At 42.5% G+C, this 15,764-nt stretch overlaps 1 protein-coding gene across 1 annotated transcript in view; it reads right to left on the bottom strand.

Moving 5' to 3' along the window:
- Nucleotides 1-15,355, bottom strand: part of SLC30A5 (solute carrier family 30 member 5) — a 238,017-nt gene extending 222,662 nt beyond the window's left edge. The window contains exons 1-2 of the mRNA XM_086960714.1: nucleotides 14,928-15,355; nucleotides 4,365-4,487 (exon numbers count right to left, since the gene is read on the bottom strand). Coding sequence (XP_086816840.1) covers nucleotides 4,365-4,487; nucleotides 14,928-14,992 — 188 coding nt within the window. The 5' untranslated portion in view covers nucleotides 14,993-15,355. The remainder of the gene's footprint in view (nucleotides 1-4,364; nucleotides 4,488-14,927) is intronic.
- Nucleotides 15,356-15,764: the final 409 nt, after the last annotated feature.

The raw sequence follows: 15,764 nt of genomic DNA, 5'->3' as shown, positions 1-15,764 counted from the left end.
CTGGACACTGCTGAGCCTATTGATATGGGAAACCCTTAAACCGCCAGAGAAAATATGCCCCTTGACATCTTCGGCAGACCACAATTCTCAGATGCATACATAGGCCACTATACTCTGGCCCTCCAGCCTGGCGCAGTGTTCAAGCCTATCAATGCTCATTTCCTAAACTAAACTACTGAGACCATGAACATAGTCCTTCGTCTTGCCAGGGAGAGGGGCTGGAATGAATATCAAGGTGTATGCATTTCTCTTTTCCCTGACTTTATAGCCAGGTACGTCAAAGAGCGGAGTATAAGGAAGAAAAGGGAAGATCTCACGCTGCATGATGAACTTTGGGACAAGAAGACTCTGGATGAGGGATAGGCCTCCAGTGACTAAGCAGTAAATAGTCAGATGCCTGCACTGTAATACTTGGGGCACAAAGACCATGTACTGATGTTTGCATTCTTGGTACTATGACTCATAATAGTTAAGTCTGTGATGGGGGCCAGATCGAGGGCCCGAATTGCATGTCAACTCCTCTTAGTGTATAAGTAAATACTAAACATTAAAAGGGGGTTAAGTAGTACCTGACGGCTTAGGGTAGTCAGTGGTACTCTATGCCTCTGGTATACACCCCAGGGAGTGATGGTTGTTGTTTTGTTTGTTTTTTGGGGACAGAGCAGACCAAAGAAAATTGGAGATCTCTGTGTGGTCGGAGGGATTAAGAAGAGGAGAACATACACAAGGCTACAGCAGAGAGTATTGCAACCTATCCACTATACTAGACTATAAACATTCTTCACTCTACACAACTAGGATATACAAAACAGCACTTCTTAACAACAAATCTTTTGAGTACTCTGGAGAAATGGCTGGAGCGCAGCTTAAAACCTTTCACCTGGAATATAAGAAAGTCTAAACAAACCCCAAGAATACTCAAGCTAGCGTCTGCGTACCTAAAAAGACAAAGAATAGATGTGGATCTCCTACAGGAGATCCACCTTGCTTTAGGCATGGTTCAATATTTGACTTGAACTGGGCCAATATGGTACTTTGCTTATTATAGCACTTACTCTAGGGAAGTAGTGATACTAACATACCACTCCACGATTTCAAGCCGGTGAGGTCACACATAGATATCAATGCCAGGTTCATACTGGTACCTACTGCCTCTATAACACTGATGAATGCATTCGCTCATAAAAAGGATACCCAGAATTCTTTGAAAGCTTATAAAGTATGCTGTACTTATAACATGATCAACATATTAAGTAGCAGATATTTCAACTTGCCGTTAGATCCCATACTCGACAGATTCAAGACCCATAACACCCATGTGTCCTGAGCTGCATAAGCACCATGGCATATTTGGAAATGATAGCTGTGGTGGACTATTGGAGTTGGCTGTATGAACTAAGACGAATTTACACTTACTACGTCTCGGGGCAGGACTCATGCTCAAACAGACTACTGGTTGGTATTTGGTGGCAAATCATTGAGGTTGAAGGACATAATATACATCCCAGGCACATTATTCAAATACTTTCCAGTGCTACTGGAGATGGATATTGCAACTGTACTTAGACAACACAATCTCTAGTTCCATTGGAGGAGTTATGTGTCCCAACTCATTGTGCACATTCACTCACGATTACTACTTTGAATAAAATGTAAGTTCGGCACGACACATTTGGGAAGCCTTTATGACCGATCTTAGTTTGATTACCATATATAAACACATTGGTGTGCCCAAATTTATATGAACAGCAGATGTCCCAACTGGAGACATCCAAAAGGGCCATGGAGTCAACATATAAGGAGACTTCGGCTCCTGAGGTACTCCGAGAAATCAAAAAGGTTGTCCTCTCCTATAGAGAGTTTATGATCGCAAACTGAAATACGTGAGTACACACGCTCTTGCCTGTAGCTATGTTGAGTGAGACAGACCCTTTAGAACATTTACATGGCTTCTTAGGCACATGAAGAGTTCCAAAAATATTACTGCAACACACAAAAAGATGGTAGTATAGTGGGTAACACTGAAGGAATTGTTGAACTATTTGTGATGTATCACTCTAAATTATACATGTCCAATATATCAGCAGGTTTGTTGTGAGCTCTAGCCTACCTTGACAACATAGCCCTTGCCTGGGTAGGTGTTGTATGAGGCAAACTTTTGCTGTAAACTTTCACTATCTCCAAAGTTAAGATCTAAACAATATGGCCAACAGTAAAGCCCCAGGATCAGATAACCTCACAAATGAATTTTATTAAGAGTAGAAAGAAATCCTTGCGTGTCTTTTACTCGAAGTAGGTAAGCCATTGCACAAAGGGATGCTCCCACCTATAACTACATCATTAAGGTACTTTTAAAGCCAGTCGAACAACAAGAAGACACAATGCTAATCCTATCAGACACTTTTGCTGTTACATTTAGATAATTAAATAAAGTAATTGCACCCAGACTGTTGCCACTAATGGATAGACTGATCCTGCTGGATCAAGCAGGTTTTGTCTCAGCAGGGCGACATCTCATAAAGGAGAGGTCACTGATTTTGAATGCTGGGAGGAATTTAGCTTTCTTGGAGTTGCCCTTTCTGCTTGAGGTTCTTAGGCCTTGGTTCCTACTTTATTGACTTGATTAAACTTCAATACACTGTTCCGCATGGTAAAGTGCACATCAATAACTGCATAAACCAGATGTCTGAACTCTGCCCTCCTAGCAGAAGCACCAGTCAAATATGTCCTCTCTCACTGTTCCTCTTCTCATAGCATCAGAACCTTTGCTGTTCTGACTGAGGGAAGAGTCTTCCACATAGAAGGCGAGTGTTTCTATGTGTAAACAGAGGAATATCATCAACTTAGAATTTACTAAGTACCCTTTCCCTGTGATCAGTGAGTTGGTCAGAATTGGTGACCTGGCTGTAACACGAATGAACTAGCCTAAATCCAAGGTACATCTGCTCATCTCAGCTCCACTGTGTAGGAATCTGGAGTCCCCTTCACACTGGAATAGAGACTCGATTTACAAATGTGGTTTTGTCATGGAGAAAGATAAGAGATTGGTATGTTGCAAATGGTACCATTGGCAAATCGGTCTAAATCTAGATATTGCATACAGTGTGGTGCACAGTATAATGCTGGAGGGTTATCAGTCTGCAGGAGGGTCTGGTGCGGATATACCCCCCATGCTGAAGAATAACCCTTTGTTATCACAGATAATGACAAAAATGATGATAGACAGAATGCACAAAAGGGAGCCGATGCATCCCGGACACTGATTTGTAGAGTACACATTTATAACAATTGACCACTTATGAGACACAGGAAGAGTAAGTACCCCCTTACATACCTTTACTTACTACATACTATGGCAGGCATCGAGTTTACCCTTACCTTCCTTGCCGATGGAACCACCTGAACTCTCTCCTTTGATCCAACTGATAACACAAGAAACTAGACACTGGATTTCAAGCTTTAGGATTCATAATAATTGAGGTGCCTTCCCCCAGTGCACATCCATCCCATAAACAATGACAAAGGAACTTAAATATGATGACTGAAAAGACTTCTGGAAATACGGCTGTTTGCAAAGACTGCTGGAAAGTTTGCAAACTATGAAATATAGGCTCAAACTCCTGCATTTTAAGTTCAGCAACCATATCTATTACTCCCCTCTACAACAACACATATTTGATGCTTCCAATGGCCTTATGTGTAGCAGCGGCACTCAATGCCATATTAACTTCATAATTTCATACATTTAGCATGACAATGCACTGCCATACAGGACTTCTGAAAAGAAGCTGCAGCCATAGTCACTAACATACTATATCTTCATATTGACCCCACACAACTAACCCAAACCAATGAGACCACTATCAGTTTTATTGATTCTGTTAGCAAAACAGCATGTAGCCATGACCTGGTTGAAGGGACCACGCCCACGCCAAGTGATGATGCAGAGTTATTCTCATCAATGCAACTAAAAACGTTGTGGCAAAGAGATGTTTAGGGGGCCCTTTTTGACTATTTGCTGACACTGAAGAAAGAAGACTAGTTCAAGCCTCAGACATACATTGGGAGGTGGGAAGAGCTTTGGGAAATATAATACAACCCTCTGCAATAAGGGCACGGTTTGAAATGATTATAACTGTTTACACTAAGTGCAGGCTATGATCTTACCGCAAGTGGTGATAAAGAGGCATAACATTTAATGCGGGGGGTCAAGGAGTAAGTTAGAGCGCTCATCTATTAAAGTTGGTATAAAAGTTATGTCAGATGAGGACAGTCCCATCACCAATTGGTGTTCCTTTACTTAAGCCTCAGAGAGCAATAACCAAAATGCATTAACTATAGTAAATTAAATGAAAACGACTTACCCTAATTTTAAAATAAAGATAAATTGTACAATGTGGACAATCTTCAATAGATCATACGATTCAAAGATTCCTAATGCCTTAAAAAACTTTGTGAAGCACAGCAGCACAATGTATCTTGTCAACCTGAAAAAAACAGAAACATTATCACTTTTCAAACATATGTATTGATCTTGTGCATTATTTAAATACGGAGGTATTTACATCTCATTACAAGCATGCACGTAAATATATTTAATAAAAAGGACATTAAACAGTCGATGTAACTACTCAAACAAAAAGATTTCTTCACGCTTGTAATTCACAGAAGAGGTGGCACGTGGCTGAGACTAGTGAATGCTTATTTTCGCCACATACAGTAAAGTTTGCACTGATGCGGTCCATGATGTAGCTTCATTGAGTGGTGGTGAAGCTTGGTAGATATTGTTTCACTATTCATAAGGCAAAATGACTGACAATGCCAAGGGTGTTACATTGTGATATTACAACTGGGTACCAAAGTGGAATGGCGTGCAGCACATGGCATGAGTAGGTTAGCAGTGCCAGTTAATGGGAGTAAATAGCACCACAGATAACACCAGAGGAGCAGCTCAGATTCCAGAGGAACTGCAAAGGGCGTAGCAATGTAGTGATAAGAAGTGGGGTGAGGCAGCTCAGATGGAGGGGGTACAGCAGGAATCGAAGGCTTTGTGATGGAATGTAAGGTGTCTGATGAATCCATCTACTCCCTGCTGAACAGTCCAGTCCAGTTATTAAGCGATACACCCCATTAGTTTTCACCTAGCTACACATAAAAGCCATCATGGTAAAAACATAAATTGTATAAGGAATGAATCTTCCCATATACACTAATTTGTTGTGTCGGATCATAAAGTACCGCAGCTAAACTATCTTAATAACTCTCTGCAGTAACACAAGCATTAATGACTCTCGAGGAATCCAAAAACTAGATTTTTAAGTGCCAGTGCTTTCTGTCAAAAGAAATGCTTTCCATTAATTACCTTCTTGCTCAGCTTCCTTATCGAGCGTGCTATGGGTAAAAGTCACACATTAATAACACAGGCTAAATACATTTTACCCAAAAGGAATGAGAGTAGGCCTACACTTCTTGGCTGCTGCTATTTCCAACTCAAAATACACTTACACATCAGATGTTCGACTCTCTATTTATGCCTCCCGTCACAGCTTCTAAAGGGGATGATGTTGCTCAGGATGAAGATGAAAACAAACAAGGCTAAGTGGAAATTACAATATACCAAACAGAACAAGTCTGAAATTCCACGATTTTGTTCTTAGTGTGTTACTTGTGCATAGTAACCAGCTCTGAGATGCTATTTATTTACACAAGAACATAACCACGATTTTGAATGACAATATACATTTATCATCTACATAAGGGAGTATGCACAGGCGAGTGTAGGTCCATAATGTGGTCTGTCGTTACTAGTGGCTTCTAGAGTGTCCAATAAGCTAGGTCTGCCACATCAGCTTCTTTTCCAGGAATGAGCCCTCTGATTTGTCAAAATTATACCAGGGACATGCCATGTTTTGGTACTCTGCCCTATGGTTTTCTATGGGGCTCCAAACAATATGCTCTCAAATATCCCGGACATTCCCAAAATGTGGAGGAAGATAAATCACCTAACTAATAGTCACCCTCCATTTATTCACACAACCCTAATCAATAGTTTCACTAGCCTATTTTCCCTAAAGTAAATAAAATACAATGTTAACAAAGGTACTACAATTCCTTTTTCTGGATCCTGGGGCTGTGAATGGTTACTCTGCAATGTCCATCAAGAGTACTGCTATGGCCCTCCATCAGGGTCCAGCAGTCAGGATATACTAGTATTTAGCTCCTGCCCTGCAATTCAAGTACAGTATGTCAGTAATCATACACATTATAGTCATATCTTCTAAAAGGAACAGATGTTCTTTTTTTACATGTAGGAAAGGTTTGGTTGTTACGATCGAACAAAACCACCAGATGGTCCTAGCAAATTCATGGGATGGGATATAGACGCAAATGTAATTCTAGCAACTTCAAAATGCTTCAATGAAGGTCAAAAATCTCTGCGGGATGAGTGCTTAGGTGATGTACACTGATTTCAAACAGAAATCTCTCAAAGGAGTTAACTGTCCTTACACTACCACAAATACTTTACCAACAGCAAATGGATATGCTCTCCTATTACCCTGGCATGCAAGATAGATTACGGTAAAAATAAATCTGCGGAGTGGCATTTGGGAACTATATAGCAAGACCCTAATACATAAAGTATTCCCTGCAGAGACCACTAAATGTTCATACAAATAAACATTGGACACCCCACCATCCGGTGTTTGATACTATTGAAATTATATATATATATTTTTTTGTTGTTGTTTTTTTTAATAAATCCTGGTAGTCAATCGGTACTATGTTGATTGTTTAATTTTTATTATGGTTGTTTATGTGAGTAACTGGGCGGTATTCAATAGACTACGTGATTTGCTGTGAACATTAATAAACCTGATATTTACATGATATACACTATTACACAAAAAAAGCCTAATACCTGCTATGTCCACGGGGGAAATGAGGATAGCAACAGAAACAAGCATTTGCAATGCAACAGGTATCGCATTTACGCAGGTTTGAGCTATTGGCATTGTAAATGATTTATTTAGGTTTTTGAAGCATAAATAAAAAGCATTGTCATTTACAATGCCGACGGCTTAAACTCGCGTAAATGCGAGACCGATTGCATTGCAAATGATTGTTTTCCTTTATCTGGATTCTTTTAACTAGTAATTACAGCTGTCAGAGTCCAAATTTGTCAGGCCCAGGTAATCGCCGCTGCTTCAAACACAAACACGTGGCGGTGGATTGACTGTGGGTACTCTAGTTAAAGGATTGGCTGCCAGATGTTCATTGGATGTGAGGCCTTGAAAACAGTAAGCTTGTTTATTATTGGGTAGGTAAAACCTGCTCGTTGTTTATTGGTTGTGTTGTTCGTTGATTGCGAGGCCACTGAGCATAACTGTACTCCAGGCATGGTACTTAGATGCTGTACTGTCCGGCTTCCAGTAGTGGGCGGGTTGTATGATGCACATACACAATACTGATTTCTTATTGAATGATAGACCTACTGGTCCTGTCTCCAGTAAGCTGGTGTTCCAGAGGAAACCGGAAGACTCCAGTGATCTGCGTGCACTGAGTCGGTGAGTAAGCTGTCCTAAGAAATGTAGCTACATTAGAATGGATTCAGATTTCACCCCGCATCACTTTTAGAAGAGAGATCTGACCACAAATGTCACAGGAGCGCATCAAGCCCTGTGGTTCTTTCCATCTTTCAGATGTCTTGAGATCTGTGGCTCCAAAGCCCTTCTTCAACAGTGACCCTTTATTGCACAGGGCTTAGTACGACACAAGTAAACAAATATGTTGTGGTAACTCAATTCCATTCAATACAAATTAAAGTTACGTTTTGTAAACATTCATAACGTTCTATAAACAGCACATTGATTGACCGGTCCCCGCTATGCCTATTTCACTTAGCACGCATTGACAGGTAAACCGGTATAGTCAATGACAGGTAGAGAAAGTACCTCTGCGTAAACAACATGCTTCTTATCAAACGGGAAAATACTTCTTAAGGAAACATTACACTGGGGAAGAAGGTTATAGTAATAGCTATCAAGCTACAAGTAATGTTACCACAATTTCCTTATGTGAAAAGACCTTTCTTGAATCAGTCTCTTAGCCAGTACCAACTCAGCTATGCCAAGCCTTGTTACAAGTCAGGCTTGATAAAGCTCTATATATCTATCTCTCCCAAACGTGCAATACCTTCAGCCAGCGAGCCTTTTAGGTAACAACGTTACCTTTTCAGAAATACAATTACGTCTTTTGGCTCTAAAGTGGCTATATTTGCAAGGCTCAATTGGCAACAAAAAAACTGACTGAGCTCTCACAAAAAACGTTGGTTATTCGGTAGCAATGCCCACTTAACGTGTTATTACCTTAAAGCCGTCCTGTCTCAGTAGTAACTTTGGTGTAGGAAGCTGAAATTTTCAAGCTTGTACTTTGATTAAATACTAAACTTACAGATCAGAGATGGAAGCGGTGTTTCTTCCAAAGTCAGCAGTGGCTGAAAGAATGATGGTGAGGTGCGCGCCGGCTTCCTTCAACTCTGGGTCCATCGCACATGCACTTTTTAAAGTGAAAGCACGTCGCGCGAGCACATCTCTTGAAGGAGCCAGAGTTGAAGGAAGCTGGTGTGTTTAACAAGATGGCGGCAGACTGCCCACTGTCCCATGGGCACACGCATGCTGTCTGCTTTGGACAGATAGCGAGAGCAGCCATCTTTGTCCATGCAGACATGTGCACGTAAGCCCACGGGGAGAACGGATTACAAAAGGTCCTCTCCATGGTGAAAGCAGCGCATGCGCTGCTGCGCTGCTTTCGCCAGGCGAGACCTAAAAACTTGATCAGTACAACCATAAAGCCCCAACAATTATACAGAGTTGATATGTGATTTTTTTAATCTATATGGTAAAAAATAAAGAGAGTTATGCATTATATTTAGCACGCAAATATACCGGAGAAATACTTAGAGAAGATACATCTAATAATGTAAAGTGAATCTGTCAAGTTAAAATTAAGGTGGGGGTCCTCCCATCTACAGCAACATCCATTTCCTTGTGCGTTTCAGCTTTCCCAATAAGCCTTGTTCACAGGTGAGCTGGCTCAGAATGAAATGTCTCATGCTTTTAAATCAGGGCTAGCACGTGACTCTACGGCATGTAGTATATGTGGAGAAGTGTGGCTCACTGGTTAGAGCGGCAGACTCTGAAGCAGAGATCAGGCCCGGGACCAGGGTTCAAGTCCAGACGCGGCAGGGTCTTGGGCTCAATGTCCGCGGACTCGATAATTCTCGCCTCGGCGCCTACTCTAATCATGGGTCCCACGCTGCAACTTTGGGCAATAGCTTGCTTAATCTCCACAACTGCCCTACAACACTGGGATGCCTGGCTTCACCTTAGGGGTGCCCAGGAGGGGCATCTCACAGGGAGAGCCAGGAAGGGTTCCACAGCGTTATACAGCGCCGGGACGCCCCGTTGGGGCAGCTGTGCACTTTACAAAATACACCACATTTACAAAATACACTACATGGCCTGCAATTCCCAGAATGCACTTAAAACGTAAATAGTTATTTTATAGAGTAACTGTGCTAATTATGATAATGCTGAAATAGCGTCCAGTCACCGCACTTTAATCATTCAAATGATACTTTCTCTAGTGAAATAACTATTTACATTGTATGACAACTCCGCTGTGAACAAAGCTTAGTGGAAAAGCAAAAACGCATAAGGAAATGAAGATTGCTGCATCTTATAATTTGAACATAAAGCAAAAAGCTGTTCCAGGAACTGGGCTTTGGAATTTCTCATGTTTGTAATGTTCTGCAAGGGGAAGCTTTGTCCCGGTGAAAGCTAAATGCACCCTGCAGGGTTGGAGTGTATATATACACACTCCTGTGCACCCAACATCAGGAAAAATGCTATTCACACTAATCCTGGGCAGTGGACACGTTTACTTTGGTAAAGCCCTCTGCTTGGTCCCTTTCCAGGAGACACCAAGATCATACTCTCACAAACCAATGAACATAACACGGTCATCAAACAATGAACAGACATACACACTAGCAGCAGCATAATCTTCACAACCTGAAGCAAATTCAGATATGTATTGAAATCATCAGAAGGCCATCTGAAACTCTGACAGCACTCGAAAGCTGCAACACTTCTAGAATGTATGCTATTCACACCTATAACATAGCTTTTGCTGCAGAGAATGGGTGGAAACTTCTGGATTCTAATGTAAGGATGTAAGAAGGGAACTGTTAAAGCTCTGGTGATAAGTTTGCAGTGCTTGTAACAGGAAATAGGTCAGGCTGGAGATAACAAGTGGCTGTTAACAGAATGGCTAGAAAACAGTTACCTGGCTGAGGGTTGATTATAGTTGGCTTGACAGCTATTAATGGCCAGCCATGGGGAAAAGAGTCATTTCCTTGGCATTGGAGTCTTTTTATTACCTTGACTGAGGTTGCTATTCCTTATCTTGGGAACTGTTAAATCTCTACACACCAGAGATACAAAACTGGAGGCAATTTTCAAAAGAAAACTCACACCCATACTCTGCTTCCGTCACTTGACTGACCCAGGAGAAGACATTGGTATAACCCAGTTTGAACGGTTGCTATCATGCATACATCGGTTTCCCCAAAAAGTTTATAAAACACCTTTAACATGTCCAAAATACACGTAGCAAGATCGTACTTGGTGGCTAAAATTATGATCACTGATCATCTCCATAAAAATCCTTACATTTACTGCCTATAAAACGAAGAGTTGTTTCAAGGATGCTGTGTATTACGCACAAAGCACTTTGGGTCAAGATCCTGAATACATGAGCAAGTTAATTCACTACAGTAAACTGCAACACTAAAAAAAGAAGACAAGAGAGGCAAACCCCTGGAGATAATAGGCACAGAAACATTAAATGGCCTGAGCTGAATCCTCCACCGGACCAATAGGGTTCGGAAGAACCAAAACTATGGGCTTCAACCATAGCTTCTGACAGAGTGACCTGGTACCAAGATTTGAACATATGAGCTTCCAACAACTGTACCCAAGCAAACAGCTGACAAGATAAAGCCCCATTAGCTGCATGTCTAATCTGCAATCTCCCCTCTCACTCGCCCTCTTCCCTGATTCTCAGGAAGTTTCACTGGATGCAGATTAAAAAGTCTGTAATTATTAAACTATGCTGTCTGACACACAAGGTACTCCACAAGTCCTGCCCAGGATCTTTGCCTCATAGGCTAAAACCTTACTGGCCTCCCAGGTGTCTAAGGTCTTCAGCTAAAGCACACCCATATGCACGTCTAGACAAGGGGGCAGATCTTTCTCTTACCCACTTATCATAGGAACAAACTTTCTTTTAGTCTCCACTTCAGCTCAGACTGCACTTCCTTTAAGAAGGGGTTGAAGACTTGGTTGTTTTAGAAGGTCTTATCCTCTTTGCATGCAGTGCTGAGATACTCCTCCAGGAAGGTGTTGTGAGCTAGACCAAATGCCAAATAGTAATAATAACAATAATAATAATACAGGAGACAAGACAGCATCACTTAAAATAATGCTGATAACCTTACTTTTCAACATTGTGCATTGAACCCCAGAATCAGTACTAACTAACCTAGGGATCTGGTATCATCTCTACCTAGATGATACTGAGCTTTGGTTTGCGGGTTTATAACGCGCTTGAATCGACTCCTTCCGGAGTATCTCTGCGCCCAAAACACCAGAAGCATGTTCAAGCAATCAGTGGATAGCAAATTAGTTCTGAAACAAAAATGTTTTCAGCTTCTTCCTGAAGCTCAGATGTTCAGGACATTGCCTCAACTCAAGGGGAAGCTTGTTCAATAGAATAGGGCCAACTACAGATAAGGTCTTGCCACCCTGTCTGGCCCTTCTTACAGCTGGCACTTTCAGGAGAAGCTGGTTACTGGGCCTAAGAGACCGAACCGGGTTGTATGAGATGAATTTCTCTCTCCAGTATAAGGGCCCTAGTCCATTTAGGCTCTTGTGTATTAAACAGCAGATCTTAAATTTTACCCTGTTACGGACTGAGCGCCAATGCAGTTTCTCAAAGAGAGGTTTAGACGATGTTCTAGGGGGGGCGTTTAATACCAGCCTGGCCGCAGTATTTTGAATCATCTGGAGTTTGGCTAATATTCCATCATTGGCTGATAACAGGAGGCCATTGCAATAGTCGAAGCGAATAAGTGTCAGAGCTTGCACCAAGGTTTTTCTGGTAAAGTCCGGTAACAGGGGAAAGATCTTTCGCAACAGGCCGATGACATGGAAGCAGGAACCCACAATGATGTTACAATGCTGCTTGAAAAAAAGTTCGCGATCTAAGCGCACTCCTAGATTTTTCACAACTACTTTGGGGTCTGGGACCGGGCCAATGTCTTGCGGCCACCAGTCCGGAGTCCACAAGATCTTTGCTTCCCCAAAGAGCACAACCTCTGTTTTGCCTACATTGCATTGGAGGCAGTTGGAGGTCATCCAATTTGCTACTGCCTTCATGCCATTGGAGAAAGATGTTTTCACTTTGTCTGTAAGAGTTTTGAAAGGAAACAGGAGCTGTGTATCATCCGCGTATGATACTGGGATGAAACCAAAGTCTCTCAAGATTTTAGCCAGGGGGGCCACGTAGATGTTGAAAAGAGTTGGGCTCAAACAAGAGCCCTGTGGCACCCCCTTGGTGATCTCAGTTTCCACCGAACGAAATGTACCCATACTGACCGATTGAGTCCGGTTTGATAGGAAACTTCTTAGCCAGGCCAGCGCACAAGACCGATCTTAGCAAGCCGTTCGAGCAGAATATTATGGGATATAGTGTTGAACGCTGCCGACAGATCTAACAGTACCAGGACTACAGAGTAACCCCTGTCCTGGTACATGTGTAGATCATCCGTTACTGACAGTAGTGCTGACTCCGTACAATGCTTCGGCCTAAAGCCAAATTGCGAGTGGTCTAGACTGCCGGCCTGTTCGATATAGCTCGAAAGGTGCTTGTTAACATGTCTTTCAGTGAGCTTTCCCACAGATGTAAGTAGGGATATCGGTCTGAGATTAGACAAATCCGTCCAGGGGATTGTGGCGTTCTTCCTAATAGGTCTTACCGATGCCTTTTTCCATGCCAGGGGCACATGGCCTTCGGTCAGAGATAGATTTACCAGCCATTGAATCCCTGTGCCCAGTGTCTTAACCACCACCAGCATCATTCTAGCTGGAATAGAGTCCAAAGGACTGCCACTCTTGGTTTGACTCACCAGGCATTGTACCTCTTCCAAGGAAATAGGAGGGAATGCACTGAGAGTGGCTGAGCATGTTGCTTCTTCCACTAGTGGAGATGGTAAATCTCCTATAGAAGACCGGTTGGCAGTAATGATGGTATCATAGATCTTATCTATCTTAGTTGTGAAAAATTGCGATATTTCATCGCATAGTTGTTGTGAGGAAAGTTCAACACTCCATATATACCATAGCTGTCTGCCAACGCTGATCACAACACCTTACCCTCCTGTGTATTCAACATTAAAAAGGTGATAATAAGTAAATACCTAAAACTAAATGACATAAAAACTGAATTTCTACTCCTCTCTTCAACAACATCCAGCTAAACGAAAATTGTATTACTGCGATAGGATTGGCATGCTTTCACACACTGATTAAATCCACCAAATCTCTAGGTATCATTTTGGACAAAAACTCAACCTCGGTGCCAGAAGATGGCCAAATATGCATTTTTCACCTCAAACGTTTACATAATTCTAAACCTAGTCTCTGAAGGACTTCCAAATTACTATACAATCTCATCCTTTCCCACCTAGTCAATTGAAATGCTCTCCTTATCGGACTCCCCCAAAACATGGCTGCGTCACTAAAGGCTGCTTTTCACCCTGCAGTCCGGCTTATTTCCAATTTTCACAACTATGACCATATCACAACGGCCCCTCCCCCTAGCCATTGCAATTGAGTCACGGTGTACTTACTAAAATGACTCTTTAATCTAAACCTATATACCCCACAAGTACATAGCCTTAACTATCTATCACAGAAACTGACCATCTCTAAACGGTACCGCAAGGACAGTAGTAAAATAATCCTTCATGTCCATTGAAACCACTTTAAGAACAGTTCATCCGCTGCCAAGTTCCCTTTTGTAGAATGCAGCTAAAATACAGAACTCCCATACAATATCCATCAGACTACTCAACTCCTTCAACTTATTTGGGCTGTCACAGGAACACCTGAGAAATACCTCTCTACTTGATATCCCTTGTTATTCACATTGATGTATCTTTGTACTGTCTCCTATAATCTACTCCAAGAAAATACTTCTAAACCTGGGAATGTTGTTTTACAAAGATGATACTTTTCATGATACTGGATGACACTCCATTATCGACAAACGATAATGGAGAAAGCATAGCTAGTTATCTGAGAGGCAGCTGTTAAACTGGGTAGCGGCTAGGTGGGATCATCTAGTTTTGATGCTTTTAAATCCCTTAAACTCAGCACAAACAAACTTTTTTCAGCAATGAACAGTAGATAAAACAGACAATCCAAAGCAGTCTGGCCAGACAGAAAAGCACGCTAAAAATAAACGAAACGTGTTGCTTTGGATTGAAAAATAAATAAAAGAGTTACAGTAATAGGTCGGGTACAAAGAAGAAACGTAGAACTTCCACAAGGCAATAGATTTATTTAGCTCCAGTTGTGCTACTATCCTGAATAGATTCGTTACTCTTCTTTAAAGGGATCAGTTATTAGTTCACACCCAGGGTAAAAACATTCCAGTATATGTTTTACCCTGGCTCGGTACGTTACTACCCGGATTTAGAGTTTTCAAACCGTTGTTGTTTGGATATTGTTGACCTACTTTCTCCTGATGGGGTCACGCAATATTCTCGGGTTTGTTATTGCCATGGAGGAGAGAGCAATTACCTGGAGTTGGGCACCTCCACGGGCCCCAGCCTGCCGATCACGTTGCTGCTGTACTTGTCTTCCATGGCGGCGGCGGCGGCTCACACATCCAGTCACCAGCCCCGGGGTCGGGCACGTCTCCCGCAGCCCTGCGGTGCTGCCATGCCGGGCACCAGCTGCTCCGGCAGCCGGGGAACGACGCCGGGCCTGCGCGAGAGTGCTTCCGGGTGCAGGCAGAGGGTGGCCACGTCACAGCGTCGCCTCGAGCCTCTGAGGACAAACACGCCCCTTCCCAGTGCTCCTGGAAGCAGCTGTACGTCGCGGGCAACGGCGCTCTCTGGCCGCTGCTGTCTGTGCTTGTTGAGACTGCAAACCTCTCAACCGAAACCGGTACCACTTCACCCTCATCCCGGTTCCCTCGCACAGAGACGGAGAAGCAGCTGCTCAGCAGCGCTCATACGGGAATGACTGGGTACTGCAGCTAGTTCAGCGGTAGAAGCTGCCAGCCTGACTCTGGAGTAGCCTGGGCAGCTGAGTTACCACTCAGATGATTTGGGTAGAGTGGACCAGCATTTACAATTTTAAGCAAACAATTTCAAACAAAATGTTCCTGATTTGATCGCCTTCACTATTTTCTCCCTGTTTAGCATATCGGTGTATTTTGAAGATGGAACAGCATTTTATTTTCTGTTGTGCAAATGTCTCAACAAAAGGCCTGCGAAGTTTCCGAGGTCCAGGTCCCTTCTACGTGTGGAGCGGTGTTAGCTTCTTCGGGTAGAAGGAAGCATGGCTAAGTGAACACATTGTTGACCAAATGTATAGTTTTGGAGATTCTATGCGTAAATTCTTTAACCTTCA

This window comes from Lissotriton vulgaris, chromosome 3_1 (assembly GCF_964263255.1).
Source record: "Lissotriton vulgaris chromosome 3_1, aLisVul1.2, whole genome shotgun sequence".
In the NCBI taxonomy this organism is placed as follows: domain Eukaryota; kingdom Metazoa; phylum Chordata; class Amphibia; order Caudata; family Salamandridae; genus Lissotriton; species Lissotriton vulgaris.
This window is presented reverse-complemented; position numbering and strand designations above follow the sequence as displayed.